Source organism: Copadichromis virginalis, linkage group LG10 (genome assembly GCF_057382275.1).
Source record: "Copadichromis virginalis isolate Kocher_CV1m ecotype Utaka linkage group LG10, C_Virginalis_male_GT1.1, whole genome shotgun sequence".
NCBI classification, from domain to species: Eukaryota; Metazoa; Chordata; class Actinopteri; order Cichliformes; family Cichlidae; genus Copadichromis; species Copadichromis virginalis.
In genome coordinates this window covers 22,606,480-22,622,939 of record NC_140627.1, presented here as the reverse complement: position 1 = coordinate 22,622,939, position 16,460 = coordinate 22,606,480, and the positions used below count along the sequence as shown (strand labels likewise).

Sequence of the window (16,460 nt, the reverse complement as noted above, 5' to 3'; positions counted from 1 at the left end):
CCGACAGTTCTGAGATAAGCTGCATGTTATTCTTGGATGCGGTTGTAGGACCGGCTTTAAAATCGCATGACAAAAATATCATACATATTAAATAAAAACTGAATCACCAACGTAGCCTGGAAAACATTTGCTAGTTAGATGAAGTCAGCTATCTCATCTTAGCATATTTATATGCATATTTATAATCATACGGTTCTTGGAGTGAGTGCACACACTCGTGAAGTTTAGTAACTTCAGGTCACTGCAACAAGCCCAGGTACAGTTTACCGACGGATGGGTGCAGGACCTTGAAATGCACCGTGTAGAACGAAAGACCATCGTACGTATCATAAGTTTACCAGTCTCACAAATCGTCGTCATAAATACACATTCGTTAACCGTTTATTAATAGGACCTTTGAGCTCAACGGTAATTAATTAGTAGTGGAAATAATTTCTGGTACCCATCACAGAAATGTAGCAGTGACAATAATATTGTATGCTGTAATCGTACTGGGCAATTAGTGATACAAAAAACCTGTTTTATCCTGTGAATAAAAGTATATGTTTTTGTCAATGTACCATAATAACAGAAGCGAAACGCAATATTGTGTCAGGACAATTCACTATTTATGCACAATAAACAAAGGAGCATAGCGCGACAATTTCTGTTCAGCGCCAGACTTGCTTGTAACCTATATCACTAATTATGTTATGAAAATGACGTATTAAGTACTAAAAGACACTGACCTTCGTGTAAATGCTTGGAGCAGACTAACCTGTGAGCTGGAGTGTTCTGGGACGTTATATTTGATCTTTGAATGGCTGCAATCCAGACCATCCGTCTTGTCTTTGTTACTTCAGAAACATGGCTCGAACAATTTCTCTTCAACGACGTAATCCGATAACAACCGATCTCTTTACCCGTCGGCTTCCCGTGGCTGTCATGCGACCGGCTATTGCAGTTAATAATACAACAGCTTCTTGACATTTTTGTGTTTCTTTTTATGGCTGTGTGACTGATTTCAATTGAAAGCCTGCGTGCGCTAGTACCGCTTGCCACGAGTTCCCAGAATCCTTTGCGGTTCTACCCGTGAATGACGTCACATTTTCAATCTCTATATAATATGCATGTTAAATTTTATATTTGGGGTAAAATATCAAGTCTTTTCAAGTAAACCGGTTCAAGTCCAATTCAAGTCCCAAGTCATTGGTGTAAAAGTCCAAGTCAAGTCACAAGTCTTAGAACATTTTTTCAAGTCAAGTCTAAAGTCATAAAATTAATGACTCGAGTCTGACTTGAGTCCAAGTCATGTGACTCGAGTCCACACCTCTGATGAACAGGTGTACCTAATGAAGTGGTGTATGTTTACTAAGATTCGTACAGTCTTACAGAGGTACAATATTTATTTAAATACCATGAGGTCGCTGCTTCTTAGCGTAACAAAATTGCAAGTAAAGATGTCATACACTCACAAGCCTGAAGGTGACGCGCCATGACAGAAAGAAGTCAGGGCAGGAGTCATTAGTGCTTTGGCCGCACAAGGTAAGAAACATTGACTTTTCCATAGTTAATTAGTACTTAGAGGCTTAGGGATCTTATGCAGGGGTTCTTAGTTGCGTAGACGAGCTAAAGTGCTGTGTTGCTGCTACAGAAGAAAAGTTAGAGGACGGCCGAGATCCCCAAGAAGCCACTGTTTGAGCTAGCACAACAAGCTAGCCTGGATGGGTTTCCCCTAGTTACTTTGGTAGTTACGGAGCTGTCCTCTAGTTTGAAGCTGACTCACGGTTCAGATTTACTTGCTGTTAAATTAGGATGGAGTTAGGAATACGTCTGACATAGATAAGTAAACTTTTTCTAGCTAGCTTGCTAACTTTTGGGCCACACTGTAGCATGACGTTAGCTACGGTAAGCTGACGTTATATCACAGGAAACTGTACTTTGCTCTCAGGTGATTAGTCATTGTTATATAAAAAGAGTTCCGGGAAAACCACGGTTAACCAAGCTGCAAACTGTGAATGCAGGAAAACGTTATGTTTCTGAGGACAAAATGCAAGTTGCTGCTTTTGTTTTTAGCTTTCTGTCAGTATTAACGTGTGCTAGCGGTTTGTCAGGATTTGTCATGATATTTCTAATAATAAATGTTTGTCACACACCGTTAATGCAGGAATGTAAATGTCTGAGGACAAGGAAGCCCAGGAGGATGAGCTGCTTGCTTTAGCAAGTATCTACGATGAAGAGGAATTTCATCGGGCAGAGTCTGCACAGGGGGGAGAGATCCAGCTCTGTCTGGAGCTCCCTCCAGATTTCAAAGTGGTAGTCAAAGGTACAGCTGTCCGGTAGGCTTTGCAAAGAAAGAAAAGCAAGCTGTGGGGAAAAATCTGACAGGTTTCATAATAATAAAGCGCTTTTCAGGATGCGTTGGAGAAGATGGGCTAACCCTAACCCTCTGTACCTTAATATAATTTTATTAAGATCTTCCAGATTCCTGAAAGAAATGGCAATGGGTATATGGTGATAAACATGATTAAAGCTTAAGTAATTATTAGTTTGTTTTATTCAAAGATTAGAGATAGCTTTTTCAAACTGCATGTGGCCATTTAAGATGTTTACATCCTACAGCATTACTCTCTCCTTCCTGCCTCCATCTCATCCCCCTCCTCACCTCAAGCCTCATCTGTGCTGAAGTCAGGACTTTAACATAGGAAAACTTGCATAAACATACTTATTTATTACCGATATTGTCACAGTTAGTGTCAGCAGGTTAGACATGCAATCCTTCCCGGTCTCCATGTAGCTGACAACAAGCTCGCTAAACAACAACATGTTGGACTCAAGTGTCCTAAAAATTCAACTTTTCCTTATATAAATATGATTACCTTTTCATATCGTATGCGAGTTTGGCCATCCACAGCTAATATGGGGTGCAGAGGGTTAATTCAGTTATTCCCTCCTAATCATGCACTAATAAGAAATGTAATGAAGTCTCTTCTGTCTATCACAGGAGAGAATAAAACTGAATATAATGTCTCCTTCCTACCTCCTTTGGTGGTCAACTTTGAGATTCCTGCAGACTATCCCTCTACAGCCCCACCGCTCTTCACTCTCAGCTGTAAATGGATGACCAGAGCACAGGTACGGACTCATAACAACTCAGATAATCCTTTATTGTGCCACAAGAAGTACTGGACATGTTGGGATATTCAAATTGTGAGTCAACAGTACATCGTAAATATCAAAACCTTTCTCAATGTCACCTCAGATGAGCTCTCTATGCCGACGACTGGATGAGCTGTGGGAGGAGAATCAGGGTTGTGTGATTCTTTTCACATGGATCCAGTTCCTCAAAGAAGAGGCTCTGGGCTTTCTGGGTATCCAGTCACCTCTTGAAATCATAAGGGGAGGAAGTAAGGCAGGTAATGAGTGAAGAAAACCCGACCGTGCAGTGAAAATTAGAGCATAGATACTTCACACCACACACTATGCACACTGGGACAAACTGGCTCAAAACATTAGATTTGTTAATGTTATTTAACCTCGCCATGTCTTCTTAGCCGTTAGTTGAAATTATCCACATTCCAAAATAGCATAACATGGACACTGTCAGTGCTTTAGCTGCACTGAGCCTAAAATGAACATTTTGGATGCTTCTCAGTTGCAGAATACTTGATGCACACGTAGGCATCCTGGGTGTGAGGATCTCAGTTTTCTCATTGTTTTGCTGATGGCTACCTAACATCTCATTGGTGGTATCCACTTTTTTCCCCTGAAAGTTGAACTGGAAAGATGGAAGGTTGAACGCTATTAATTGTTTCCCTGTCATGTGCATTGGTACACACACTTGTACACATTGTTCACATCTCAGGCATTTTTTTCTGTTTGTAATTCATATGTACAGATTGCATTTTATGTTTATAAATGGTGCAAATTTGTCTTTTGCTTTTTTGTCCTAGCTATGGTGCAGTTTGGGGGCCATCCTGAAAAAGCAGAAGAAAAGAAAAAAGAATTGATGAATTCCAAGTCTGAACAGAAGATTTCATCGTCTTCTCAGCTGGACCCGAGGACTGTCCTTTTGATGGACCCGCGTGCCGACCTTTTACCTCAGCTCCTAGACTTTGACGAGGCGCAGCGGCAGAGGGTGTTCGACAGCAGAGTGTTCTGCTGTGGAATCTGCTTTGTAGAGAAGCTGGGCTCAAACTGTCTCTGCTTTAAGGAGTGCCAACATGTATACTGCAAGGCCTGCATGACTGAATACTTCCAGATCCAAATAAGGGATGGCAATGTTCAGTGCCTTAACTGCCCGGAGCCCAAATGTACCTCTTTAGCCACACCGTCACAGGTATTTGTGATTTATGAGTCCGTTCAATTAAAGTCCAACTCACCCTACCGTCAGCGCCTACCCTGCTTTCCTTTCCTGTCTGCCTTTATGTTTCAGGTGAAACAGCTCGTGGACGAGGAGCTGTTTGCCAGATATGACCGTTTGCTCCTTCAGTCCAGTTTGGACCTTATGGCTGATGTGGTCTACTGTCCCCGTCAGTCCTGTGGTACCGCTGTAATGATGGAGCCAGACACAACCATGGGCATTTGCTCAGCATGCCAGTATGCTTTTTGCACACTGTGCAAGCTGGGGTATCACGGTGTCTCCCACTGTAAAATTCGTGCAGGTAATGCCACTGAAACTTTAATAGTTTTCTTTAGAAGCAAATCTGATTGGTCAGTTAACTCGACCTACAAATTTTGTAGTAGAAACCAGAAAGTCTCCAATATCAAAATGTTGTCTTTGTCCACCAGATTCTGTACATTGGTGTGAAGATTTCTTTGTTTAACCCTTGTATGGTGTTCGGGTCTGTGAGACCCGTGTTCAGTTTTTTTCAAAAGAAAAATTAAACAATTAATTATTTTTTCACGTGTAAATGTGTTGTGTCTTTCCACTCACTCCACTTGATTATAACTGATTTATTTATAACATTTTATATAAAAGAAAAACGAGAAGCACATTAATTCATAAATGTGATCTAACAAAGGTAAAGGGAAAAAATTAACCATGTTTGCTGTTCATATGTCTTGTAATTGGGATGAAGTAAACATCTGTTGAGTAATTTAACATAAAATTGTTTGATAGTGTTAATTTGGAAAGCCAAAACTCTAGCGGGTCCACCAGACCCATGAACACTGGCTGAGTAACAAAAATACGAACACCACACAAGGGTTAAAGACATGCCATCAACACATCTTCATGTTCAAACCAGTGTTTTTGTTTTGTTTTTTTCCCTACAGAGGAACTGCGTAACCTGAGAGATGAGTACCTGTCTGCTACTGCTTCAGGGCAAAAGTTCATGGAGCAACGCTATGGGAAAAGGGTAATCCAGAAAGCAGTTGAGGAGTCCTTTAGCAGAGACTGGCTCAGTGAGAACTGCAAATGCTGCCCGCGCTGTGGAACCAATATACAGGTTGGACTTTCCCTGTTGTTAACAGTGAAGTAGAACTGGCTTTGACTTGAGCATCATGGTTCAGATTTTTGTAAAATTGAATGTTTATTGTCATCAGACGGTCTCCAAAATGAACTGCAGCCACCAGTCAAAAATTGCTCCTTAAAACGTACTGGCCTAGAGACATCCTAGCAACTCATGTTTGCTAGGGGGAAATGTTTACTCCTGGAATCATTGTCTGCGTTTGTCACATGTTTATTTCCGTTAATGCCCGGTGAGTAGTTGTTAAGAGCTTTCATTGAAGTCTATGAAATCCTTGACGAGAGACTCTGGCAATCTGCCAGCAGCCAAGGCAATCGCAGAGCAACTTTTTTTATTACCTGGAAACCACTGTCTAACCAGGTTGCCAAGGGGTTGCCTAGTGATCTTTAGGCCAGTGACTGAGGCGTCATATGTCGTTATTTTTTTCTGTTCTGTCTGTGAAAAATCTTGCGTTCGCTTCCAGATTATCCCAGTTGTAGCTAATGTATCGTTTCTGTGTCTCTTCAGAAAGTTGATGGCTGTAACAAGATGACCTGCACCTCTTGTAAGCAGTACTTCTGTTGGCTGTGCCTGGGCGTCCTCAGCAAAGTCAACCCATACAGTCACTTTAACAACCCACATTCACCTTGTTACAACCAGTAAGAGATTTTTTTTCCTTCTTTTTTTAACCCCCTCCCCCAAGTTAGGCTTATTGATATTATATTTACATTACGTATTGTTTGTGAATGCATCTTTTCTTTCTTGTTGCAGGCTTTTTCTCGGTGTGGATCCTGATGAAGATGATGATGCCTTCTGGAGTGATGAGGAGGACTGACACTGTGCAGTGCTTCACTGCTGTATGCTCAATTTGAACGCACTTTATCTCTCACATAGCCACCACTTCATCTGTGACTTCAATATGCCTGCATTGGCCAAACAGTGCAACTACAGCCACCATAACCCTACCATGTCACTATTATGTCTTTGTTAACATGGTAACATTAAAATTGCTGTTTTGGTTTGTACATCAATAATGGGTATTTAGATATGTGGTTATTGATTGGCAGCACAGTTTTCTGCACCTGACTGGGTCACTGGGCTAAATCATTGGAAATGCTGTTTGAATTTCAGACTTATACAGGTCAACATTATATTGGTTGTACATGTCTAGATTTTCTCTTTTCAAGTAGACATGCACTTCCTGTCCTGCAGGTTTATAAAGTTTAGGAACTAATAATGGAACCACTAGTTAAGCTCAGTTTGCTCAATTTCAGGTGCTTTTTCTGCCTTTCCAGTGTTAAGAGGAAAACTGGAACCGTCTTTGTCCCACTTTGTCATTATTCACGTCACATTAACAATCTAATCAGATTTTTCATTTATCAAAGGTATGGCATGAAAACCTTTGTTTTTTTTAATTTCGTGATATAACAAATACAATTAAGATAAAGCTTTAAAGAAATGGAGACAAACCCAGAGATGTGTTACTCACACATAATTTCAAAACTGGAAGTTGTGCTTTGTTTTAGTTCTAGGCATTATGGGAAAACCCCCATGCCTCCCAAAGACACAGGGTGCTATTTACAGAGCCTACTCCGTAGTCTTTCATAAACAAGTTTAGCTGAGTCATTGCACAAAGTCAAAGCAGGTTAAAATTTATTTCATTGGATTGGTTGGTATTGGTTTTATTATATTTCTGTACAGAACTAATAGAGGAAAGTGGCTTAGATACTTTTGAGAATCAATGGTTTAACGATTGCTCATTAGGGTATGTGTTGCTTTAATTTCATTCAGGGATTGGTGTGAGAAATGATATAATCGAATAGATCTACTCCTTAATGTTGCCACTAATTAGTGTCAAAGTGAGGCCAAATAGTTTAATTATATCCACAGATACAAAAATTAGTTTGTATTGTATTACTTCATTTACATTAGAGTGAAAGGGCAAATTTCTAATGCAAGCAGTTCTGTTCTGAATTGAACCCTGCAGCAAATCTGTTCTTTTTTAGCACTGAATGATTTGGTCTGTCCTGCAAAGCATGTTGATTTGCATTGCAATTAACTGTTCCTCAAAGTAAAAATTCTTACTTAACATTTTGTCTGTTTCATTTCATGTCTTGGTGCCAGCATAAAACTGCACATGAATAGACACAACTGTAGGTTGAGGTTTGAACGCTGACCTTAAGAGTAATACTGAAAACAGCACAGTGTAAACAGTTTAACGGGTTATTAATATTTGAAATGCTTGCCTCTGTTGTCAGTAATTTAGTGAAAACTTCCTGATGCACTAAACATAATGTAAATGTCATGATTGTCTTGCAGTGTATCACTTTGCCCACATGTTATGAGCCATCATTACTGTGGGCAAAGTGGATATACAGTATAACAGATGGACGAAAGTACTGTGACATTACTCAGGTTTGTGAAGTCCTATATTGAAGCCTCAGGGTGAATTTTTGACACCGTCTCTGTCTTTTGAAACCTGATGTACCCATGAAACTGCATGTTTGTTGGCTACTGACTTAGTCCTGCTTTCTGACAGTCTTGTGCTTGAAAGCCGCTGGACTTCTTTAGGTTCCTGAAAACAATTTACAAAATGAACTTGATGTTTTATTCAGTATGACCTGAAATAAGATACGGAGCGCACAAGCTCATCCGTCCACTGCTTACTGAGGTCAGGGCTGAGGGCTGTTTCCACAGTGGTAAGTTTTATTGAAAGTCTTGGTGTGACCCCTGTTTTGACTGCGTTGGCTTCAGTTTTTTTTTTTAAAAAAATCATCGCTATTATTTCAACAGAATCTTTTTCTCTTACATGGTTACAACAAAATGAATGTGAGATTTCACATGACCAGCAGTGTCATATTTAAATGTAGGGTATATATTTTTCTTGTTTCTGCAGAGGTCCGAAAAAACTTATTTTGCACGTGCATTACACAATTCAGGTTTCTGGTTCAGATGAGTGGTAAAAGTCTACACTCTTACCATAAAGTGGTTAGGTTAAAGCAGCTCTTTGGAAAGAAAGTATTGCCCACACTTGCTCTAGATTAACTAAGGTCACGTTAGCAAAGGCCCACAGATTGAACACCTGAATAGAAACATGTCACACTGGTACTGAATTGTGTTTATAAAAAAAAAAAAAAAAGTGAACTGATTAAATAACTTTCCTTGAAAGAAAAAAAGTTTACTTTCTTACACTTGTGCCAAGGCTCCAAAGAAACTAACAATAAATAATCATTTTATATAGGTTTTTTAAAATGATCAGATGATGTCATGTTTAATGTCAGAGGACATAAAATGTTACAATATAAATATTCACTGATAGTAGTTAATAAATTGTCATATTCATGCATATGAATTAAATTAATAAAAATCTCACTACTAATGTTACATAAGCAATTTAAACAAGCTTTGGTTGGTTGCTAAGCTTGTAAAAGGGTTAAGCTAGCTTGGTTAGGAGATGATTAGCAAAGTGAAATCAAATTTTGCTAAACTAAATCTTCTATTTGTAGTTTCTACAAAACAGATGCTATGAAAACATATCTATGCTCTTATCATATAAAAGACACCTAAAAATGGGAGACACAAAATAATGTTGGTTATGCTGCTAATAATGCTCAGTAATGGTTAAAACTAAACTTTCAATTCAATTTTATTCATACAGCGCCAAATCACAACAAACAGTCCCCTCAAGGCGCTTTAAACTGTAAGGTAGACCCTACAATAATGCGTACAGAGAAAAATCCAACAATCATATGACCCCCTCTGAGCAAGCACTTTGGCGACAGTGGGAAGGAAAAACTCCCTTTTAACAGGAAGAAACCTCCGGCAGAACCAGGCTCAGGGAGGGGCGGGGCCATCTGCTGCGACCGGTTGGGGTGAGAGAAGGAAGACAGGATGAAAGACATGCTGTGGAAGAGAGACAGAGATTAATAACAAATATAATTCAATGTAGAGAGGTGTATTAACATATAGTGAGTGAGAAAGGTGACTGAAGAAGAAACACTCAGTGCATCATGGAAACCCCCCAGCAGCCTAAACCTATTGCAGTGTAACTAAGGAAGAATTCAGAGTCACCTGATCCAGCCCTAACTATATGCTTTAGCAAAAAAGAAAGTTTTAAGCCTAATCTTGAAAGTACAGATAGTGTCTGTCTCCCCAATCCAAGCTAGAAGCTGGTTCCATAGAAGAGGGGCCTGAAAACTGAAGGCTCTGCCTCCCATTCTACTTTTAAATACTCTGGGAACAACAAGTAAGCCTGCAGTGCGAGAGCAAAGTGCACTAATGGTGATATGCTACTATAAGATCATTAAGATAAGATGGAGACTGATTGTTTAAGACCTTGTATGTGAGGAGCAGGATTTTGAATTCAATTCTGGATTTAACAAGGAGCCAATGAATGGAAGCCAATACAGGAGAAATCTGCTCTCTCTTTCTAGTCCCTGTCGGTACTCTTGCTGCAGCATTTTGGATTAGCTGAAGGCTTTTCAGCGAGTTTTTAGGACTTCCTGATAATAATGAATTACAGTAGTCCAGCCTGGAAGTAATGAATGCATGAACTAGTTTTTCAGCATCACTCTGAGACAGGATATTTCTAATTTTAGAGATATTGCACAAATGGAAGAAAACAGTCCTACATATTTGTTTAATATCAAGTCAAGTCAAAGTCAAGCCACGAAAACTTTATTCACCCCCAAGGGGCAATTAAGATAGTTGATACCTATATATGTACATTGAAGAACATATCCTGGTCAAAAATGACTCCAAGGTTCCTCACAGTGTTACTGGAAGCCAAGGTAATGCCATCCAGAGTAAGAATCTGGTTAGATAGTTTCAACTTAATGACTTAAAAAATTGAATTAGGGATCTTAAAATTTTAGCTTCTTTAGAAGCAACTTAAACTTTCAAAATGGCAATTTTGAGATTTAGACATAAGATAATTTTGCTCATCTCTTAGACTTAATTCTGCCAGACATTTTTTCAGTAGTAGAAACAAGGTTAAAAAAAAGAAAGAAGCCTGGGATTGTATTTTTCTGAAAATTAAAACACTCAGACGGCTACAAGAAATTGTATATTACAAAAAGATAACACAAAATAAAACTCTTCTATTCTAATTCCACGAAGGCCACATTATATATAAATATTTTCGGGATTTTTTTAAATAAATAAAATTATTATAAAAGTAAAAAGTTGTATTAGCTCCTGCTTAAATTTAATTTGTTGAAGACTTTAAAATCTTGTTTTAAAATGCTTTAATCAAGCTTTTAATCTGAAATGGTGAGGTCAATGACTTGTAAAAAAACCCAACAAAAAAAACCCCCAATCGTGTTTCGTACAAGACCTTGGTTCTATGTAGATGTTTAAGTGAACTTTAACCATTAACAAAATCTTATTACCTGAAATATGACCCATATTTACCCTGTAATTCAGAGGTTATGCTGTGACAGACAGAGAAACAATGAAATTCTAAAGAAACAAAGACCCCACGTTTTAGTGTGAGACTGAAAAGAGACGACAACATAGTGTGATCCCTTTGGTCAGAGTTGCTGACAGGGGATAACCCTTTAAAACGGCCCCTCTCTCCTGTCCTGTCCCATCCCCTGCCTCGTGGTCTCTGTTCACTCCCCCAGCCCATGCCTGCCTTTCTCCATACACACTGATTGACTACATGGCTGGACTATTACTATGCCTCTAAACACACCTGCACGGCAACCAGCACGAGCAGCACCTGACCAGCACTGAGATACTTCACTAACCCTCAAATCATTGATTTGATTTATTAAAGCAGGAGGACAGACAGAGGAGAAGGTCAGTGGATTTTGATGTGGTGGCTGATGGGATGCAATGTGTGAATCTATGTCAGCCACGTTTGTTGAATGCAATAGTGTTTAAGCTAGATTAAGCAGTTGAAGCTATTATGTTTTTACAGTGCCGAGTCACTTAGGACAGCCTTGTGAATCGCTTTCATGTATCTATCTAAAACGTTGAAATGTACAAATAAATAAAATAAAATACTAAAGTTAAGAACATCAACTCAGTTACAAAAGATAATAAACCACTAACCATAAAAAGGACCTTATAGTGACACAGAAATGATTAACAGTGCTTATTTAAGTAGCTTGAAATATCTAGTTATTTATGATAAAGCTGACATTTTCCTCAGTGGGAAATGGCTATTTATTATATCTAATTATTTATATAATAAATACATTCTTTATTTAAAAAAACAACAACATGTAAATGGTTGGGCTAAAATGCTGTACTCAAATAGCCAAAACCATTTGTATAAACTGATTTATAACCTCTGTTTGCACACACATCACCTCAAAGTTAAATATTTCTGAAAAGCTTTTTACACATAAGTGAGTATTATATTTAATCTGATGGGTCACTTAAACAAGTTCAAAAAGAGCAGAAATACATTATTGTATGCCTACATGCATTAGCGTACCTGTGCTTTACACTTTTTATATGTGAAAAATAGTTTTATGGTGTTGTTCACCTCTGAAGCTTAAAGCTCGAGTTAAGCAGAGGCTTCAGTAACTGTTCCTCTCCTGTCAGAAGCACATACTGGAAAGAGAGAGCATCCACAGCACATCTGCAAGCGGTCATATCATGATTGAGAGTGACAGAGAGCTGTCAGCCATGGTGCAGGAGCTATGGGACAATGATATCAACAGACTAAAGCCTGGAAAAGACTACAGGATCTCCCTTCAGGTGCATCACGCACTCAGACACACACAGACACCTGTTGTAGATAATAGTATATATTGCAAACTTATGACGATATCTGACAGTCTGCATTACACCTCAAAACAGGCACTGTTCTTCTCCTGCAAATAGAGCTCAAGTTTTTAGCTCTGAATGAGCTTTACTCAGTAAAAAAGTCAAAGCCCGGAAACTTAGAGACCTACTGTAAAGGTAAAGGTTAGATCTTTGTGATAGAAACCGTCGATATTTATGGAAATTTTTATTGTAGGTCTTCCTAATTTGGACAAACTTTCTACTTGTATTTTTTACCACGTAGTAGTAATACTTACATTTTGGAGGCACAAGTAAGAGTAAAGGAAAAGATATCACTGGAAGCATACATGAGGAGCATTTTATGAAAAGCACTGTTCTTCCTGTTTCAGGGAAAAGCTGGAGACAGCATGAACATCAATGACAACAATGACGGGGCGGGATATCCACTGTTTACCTTTGTCGATGAGAACATTTTCAAAAAGGAGACTTTTTTAGGTAAGTGCACTAGGCACTGTATTGTTATCATCCATGTTTATAGGACTGAGCAGCCCTAAACATTGTTTAATGACGTAATGTGCCACTGAAATGTGCCTCTGTTGATCTTTGCAGCCTTTATCTCCCTGCTGGATAACTATGAGAGTGACACCGGTAAGCCAGAAATTGTAACTCCTGAGGAAGTGGCAGAGAACCACAAGTTCCTGGACTCCATCGTTCAGACTCCCACCATGAAGGTACCTATGAGGGGCATTTGACTATGTTCGCCATCGTAGGTTAGTGTCATTATTAAATACAGAGGATGAAGAAATATTATCAATGGCTTTCTATGACAGGAACAAAAAAAAAAAAACGGATGTTAGTAGCACTTATTTGTCTGTGGAGGTTTGTTCCAGTTTCACCTACTAATGGTGGAAGAGATAAACTCATGGGATCACTAAATAATTAGGATTTATCCTCTGTGGGTTAAAGGTATTTGAGATATTTAAGTCCTGATCGGACCAACTAGCGCTTTCATCTCGAGCCACCCTGCTAACTGAGCTATAAGCATTTTGTAATAAGTTCTTCTATTTTTTAGATAGCCCATAAATACCTGGTCAAGAAGCATCTTTCGCCTGAGGATGAGACAGAATTCAAGAAGCAGCTGTACAGGATCTGGTTTGAGCTTTATGCGAGGAGAGGATCCAGCAGGTGGGTGGAATCTGCGTCAGTGGAATTCAGCACCGCGATGGTAAATACAGGCTGACAAACTGGCTCTGTGTGGCAGATACATTCAGCGTCAGTGCTGTCAAATGGAAGAAAAAAAAAAGTGTTCAGGATTGGCTTGTCCATGTGGGCAGCTGCAAATTTAAGGCATCGATTTTGGAGCAGCTTCTTTTTTGGCCGGTAACCTCTCAGTCCATGTTGATGTAAAACTGGCTTCACTGTGGACAGCAACACTGCTGGTCCAGCAGTTTCCAGTTCATGGCAGTCTGGAGCCTTGGTGGTTCCTGGGTTGTTCCTGAACATTATAACCAATTTCATCTCATCTGAGTGGGTCTTCTTCCAGATCCTGGTAAAGCAAAGCAAAGACACATCCAAATAACTTGTACATATGTATGATCGTTTAAACTCGCAATCTTGGAATCTGCAATTGTCAAGGAAAACTACTGTGGCATTCACGCCCATGATGAGTGGCTGTAAACTTCTGACATTGCCCTTTTTGTCTCTCTTCAGGCCAGACTCTTCGGGCTTTGAACACGTGTTTGTTGGAGAGACAAGAGGGGGGAGGACTGTTATTGGTTTTCACAACTGGATCCAGCTATACTTACAAGAGAAGCTGGGCCATATTGATTACAAAGGCTACAGTGTCACTGCACATTCACCCCAGGTATACTATTCTTAAGACTTTCTTTAATTAAACTCAGGCAAAGAAGTTCTTTTCTCTGGTACTTTACTTTTAACTATTTAGACAGATATTCAAAAATGTATTCAGGTTACTTTTTCCCTGTATATTTATCAGTAATTTCTTTCCTGCCTTTTCTCCACTGTCAGCAAATATCTGTCAAACAATCTGACTCATTTCTCCCTGCCTAACCGGCTTTTTCATTTTGCCCCTACCGCAGCCCGATGAGAACAAACACATCCTGGCGCTACAGTTTAGCTGGAAGAACGGTATAAAGCCCAAGGGCAGCATCTTCATCGGAGTCAGTCCCGAGTTCGAGTTCGCCCTCTACACTCTCTGTTTCCTCACCTCGCCTAATGAACGCGTCAAAGTCCAGTTCAGTTTGTACGACATGGAGATTGTTTGCCACCACTACAACCAGAAGCATATAGGTACCACCTACCCTGTGCTCCTCAGGTACCTGAACCCTCGGTAACTCGACTAGAAAATACATCTGACATACAACTTCCCCATCACTTAAGCTTGGGTACAAAGTGTCATAGGTATTGTTGTTGTCTTTTTATTTTACATAAAGATACAATAAAACCTTCCAAGAGCTAACTGCATTGCCTTTGTTTCTGTTTTGAGAGTGTGCTACGGATTACGTGATGGGAAATAACTGATGAGTCTCTGAAGTCTGAAGCCGGATACTGATCTATCTTTATCTCTATTTTACATTTTTTCTTAATCTTTCTTAACGTTTTAGGTCATTAAATACATTTTAATACTAGACAAAGATAACCAGAGTAAATAAAAACATGTAATTTTTAAGTGATGATTTAATTTATTAAGAGAAAAAAACATAAACATACTTGACCCTATTAAAAAATGAATTGCTCCCTAGACCTAATAACTGGCAGCAACACTGGAGAGTTTTTGAACACGAATGGCCTGTTTGAGGTCATGCCAAAGCATCTCAGTCTGATTTAAGGCTGGACTTTGAGTAGGACTCTGCAAAATATTCTTTTGTCTTTTCTTTTATTGATTTTTATGTGTGTGGGGGATTTTTTTGAGTCATTCAGAGGTGGACTGGCTGATGCGTTTCAGATCACATCAGCCAGTCTTGAAGATCGTCCCATGGAGGCCATTTTTGTCCAGTTCTTATTGTTGAATCATGAACTCTGACCTTAAATGAGGAAAGTGAGGTCTGCAGTTCTTTAGATGTTGTTCTGAGTCCTTTCCAGACTGATAGATATCAGTGATTTTGTTTATCATCTGTTCTTGAGTTTATTTTGATGGTGGCATGATGTTTGCTTTTATAGATCTTTCAGACTTTACTTTGTCAAACAGGTTCAAATGAAGTGTTTTCTTGATTCAACAGGTCTGGCACTAATCAGGCCTGGGTTTGGCTAGTGAAATTGATCTGAACTTTCCAGAAAATATGGTTAATCGCTGCTAAATCATGATTTCATAAATTAAATTTTTAATTTTTAATTATAAAATTAAAAAAATTTGTATTTACTTGTGTTATCTTTGCCTAATATTAAACGTAAAAACTCCAAAACACGTACAAAAGACAACAGAAGTGCTCCAGGATGCTAGGCGCAGTGTTGAGCTTTTGTTACCTAGTTGCTACACAAGCCAGCAAGTACCAACGACCGGATTTGGTGTGTGGTAGTAACAGGTAAATGAACACTTTTTTTTTAAATTATTTGAATATATATGAGTGCTTGTGTATAAATACACAAACAATACACATATGCTTTCAATTGTGTAATTTAAGTGATCTAGGTAGCTCTGTTTTGGAAGTTCAGTTAACTCTAGAAATGTGTTTTGGAGTTTCAAATCAAATCAAATCAAATCACTTTTATTGTCACATCACATGTGCAGGCACACTGGCACAGCACATGCGAGTGAAATTCTTGTGTGCGAGCCCCACAAGCAACAGAGATGTGCAAACACAACAACACAAACGAGCAAAATACAAGAATGGCCAACCTGAAACTAATAAATATATGTACAATATATAATAGTGTATGCATTTCTGGATGTGTATACTAAATATTTTCCTACGTGTGTGTGTGTGTGTGTGTGTGTGTGTATACACATTTTTACAAATTAAATAGTAAAAAAAAAAAATAAAAAAATAAAAAAAATGTGTACGTGCTTTGTCTCAAGGGGCCACCGCATATATTTATATATAAACATATATAAATAAAACCACTTTTTTTTACATTAGTAATTCCTTTTGTGCATAATTTTATATTATTGTTAATAATAAATTAATTAAAGCAACAAAACAACCTGAAGAGTCGGTTTGGAGACGAAAGAGCCGTACAGGGTTTGTTGTGGCCAATGACGTCAATCAGTTGACGTACAAGAACTTCGTCAAGTAAGTGAGAACGTAGCGGAAACTGATTAATTACATAATAAAA

At 38.8% G+C, this 16,460-nt stretch overlaps 2 protein-coding genes and 1 long non-coding RNA gene across 6 annotated transcripts; 2 read left to right on the top strand and 1 right to left on the bottom strand.

Moving 5' to 3' along the window:
* The first annotated feature begins 1,291 nt into the window (after positions 1-1,291).
* On the top strand, positions 1,292-7,523 carry rnf14 (ring finger protein 14). Of its 4 annotated transcripts, none has more exons than XM_085470704.1 (9): positions 1,292-1,524; positions 2,147-2,305; positions 3,053-3,114; positions 3,242-3,395; positions 3,933-4,318; positions 4,415-4,643; positions 5,257-5,429; positions 5,958-6,088; positions 6,201-7,523. In XM_085470704.1, the coding sequence occupies exons 2-9, from the start codon at positions 2,155-2,157 to the stop codon at positions 6,262-6,264; spliced, it is 1,350 nt and encodes a 449-aa protein (XP_085326830.1). In that variant the 5' UTR covers positions 1,292-1,524; positions 2,147-2,154; the 3' UTR covers positions 6,265-7,523. The 4 variants fall into 4 exon arrangements, with proteins under 4 accessions (XP_085326830.1, XP_085326827.1, XP_085326829.1 ...); XM_085470701.1 differs by having other exon boundaries at positions 2,984-3,114; XM_085470703.1 differs by lacking the exon at positions 1,292-1,524 and adding an exon at positions 1,594-1,887 and having other exon boundaries at positions 2,984-3,114.
* A 1,281-nt stretch (positions 7,524-8,804) lies between these two features.
* On the bottom strand, positions 8,805-13,709 carry LOC146700477 (uncharacterized). The gene is made up of 3 exons (XR_014922574.1): positions 13,553-13,709; positions 13,255-13,446; positions 8,805-9,332 (listed from the first exon to the last, which is right to left on the bottom strand). It is a non-coding gene; the product is annotated as an uncharacterized LOC146700477 (long non-coding RNA).
* On the top strand, positions 11,954-14,521 carry endou2 (endonuclease, polyU-specific 2). Its single transcript, XM_085470708.1, has 6 exons — positions 11,954-12,140; positions 12,557-12,662; positions 12,777-12,898; positions 13,240-13,352; positions 13,878-14,031; positions 14,267-14,521. The coding sequence occupies exons 1-6, from the start codon at positions 12,039-12,041 to the stop codon at positions 14,519-14,521; spliced, it is 852 nt and encodes a 283-aa protein (XP_085326834.1). The 5' UTR covers positions 11,954-12,038.
* Positions 14,522-16,460: the final 1,939 nt, after the last annotated feature.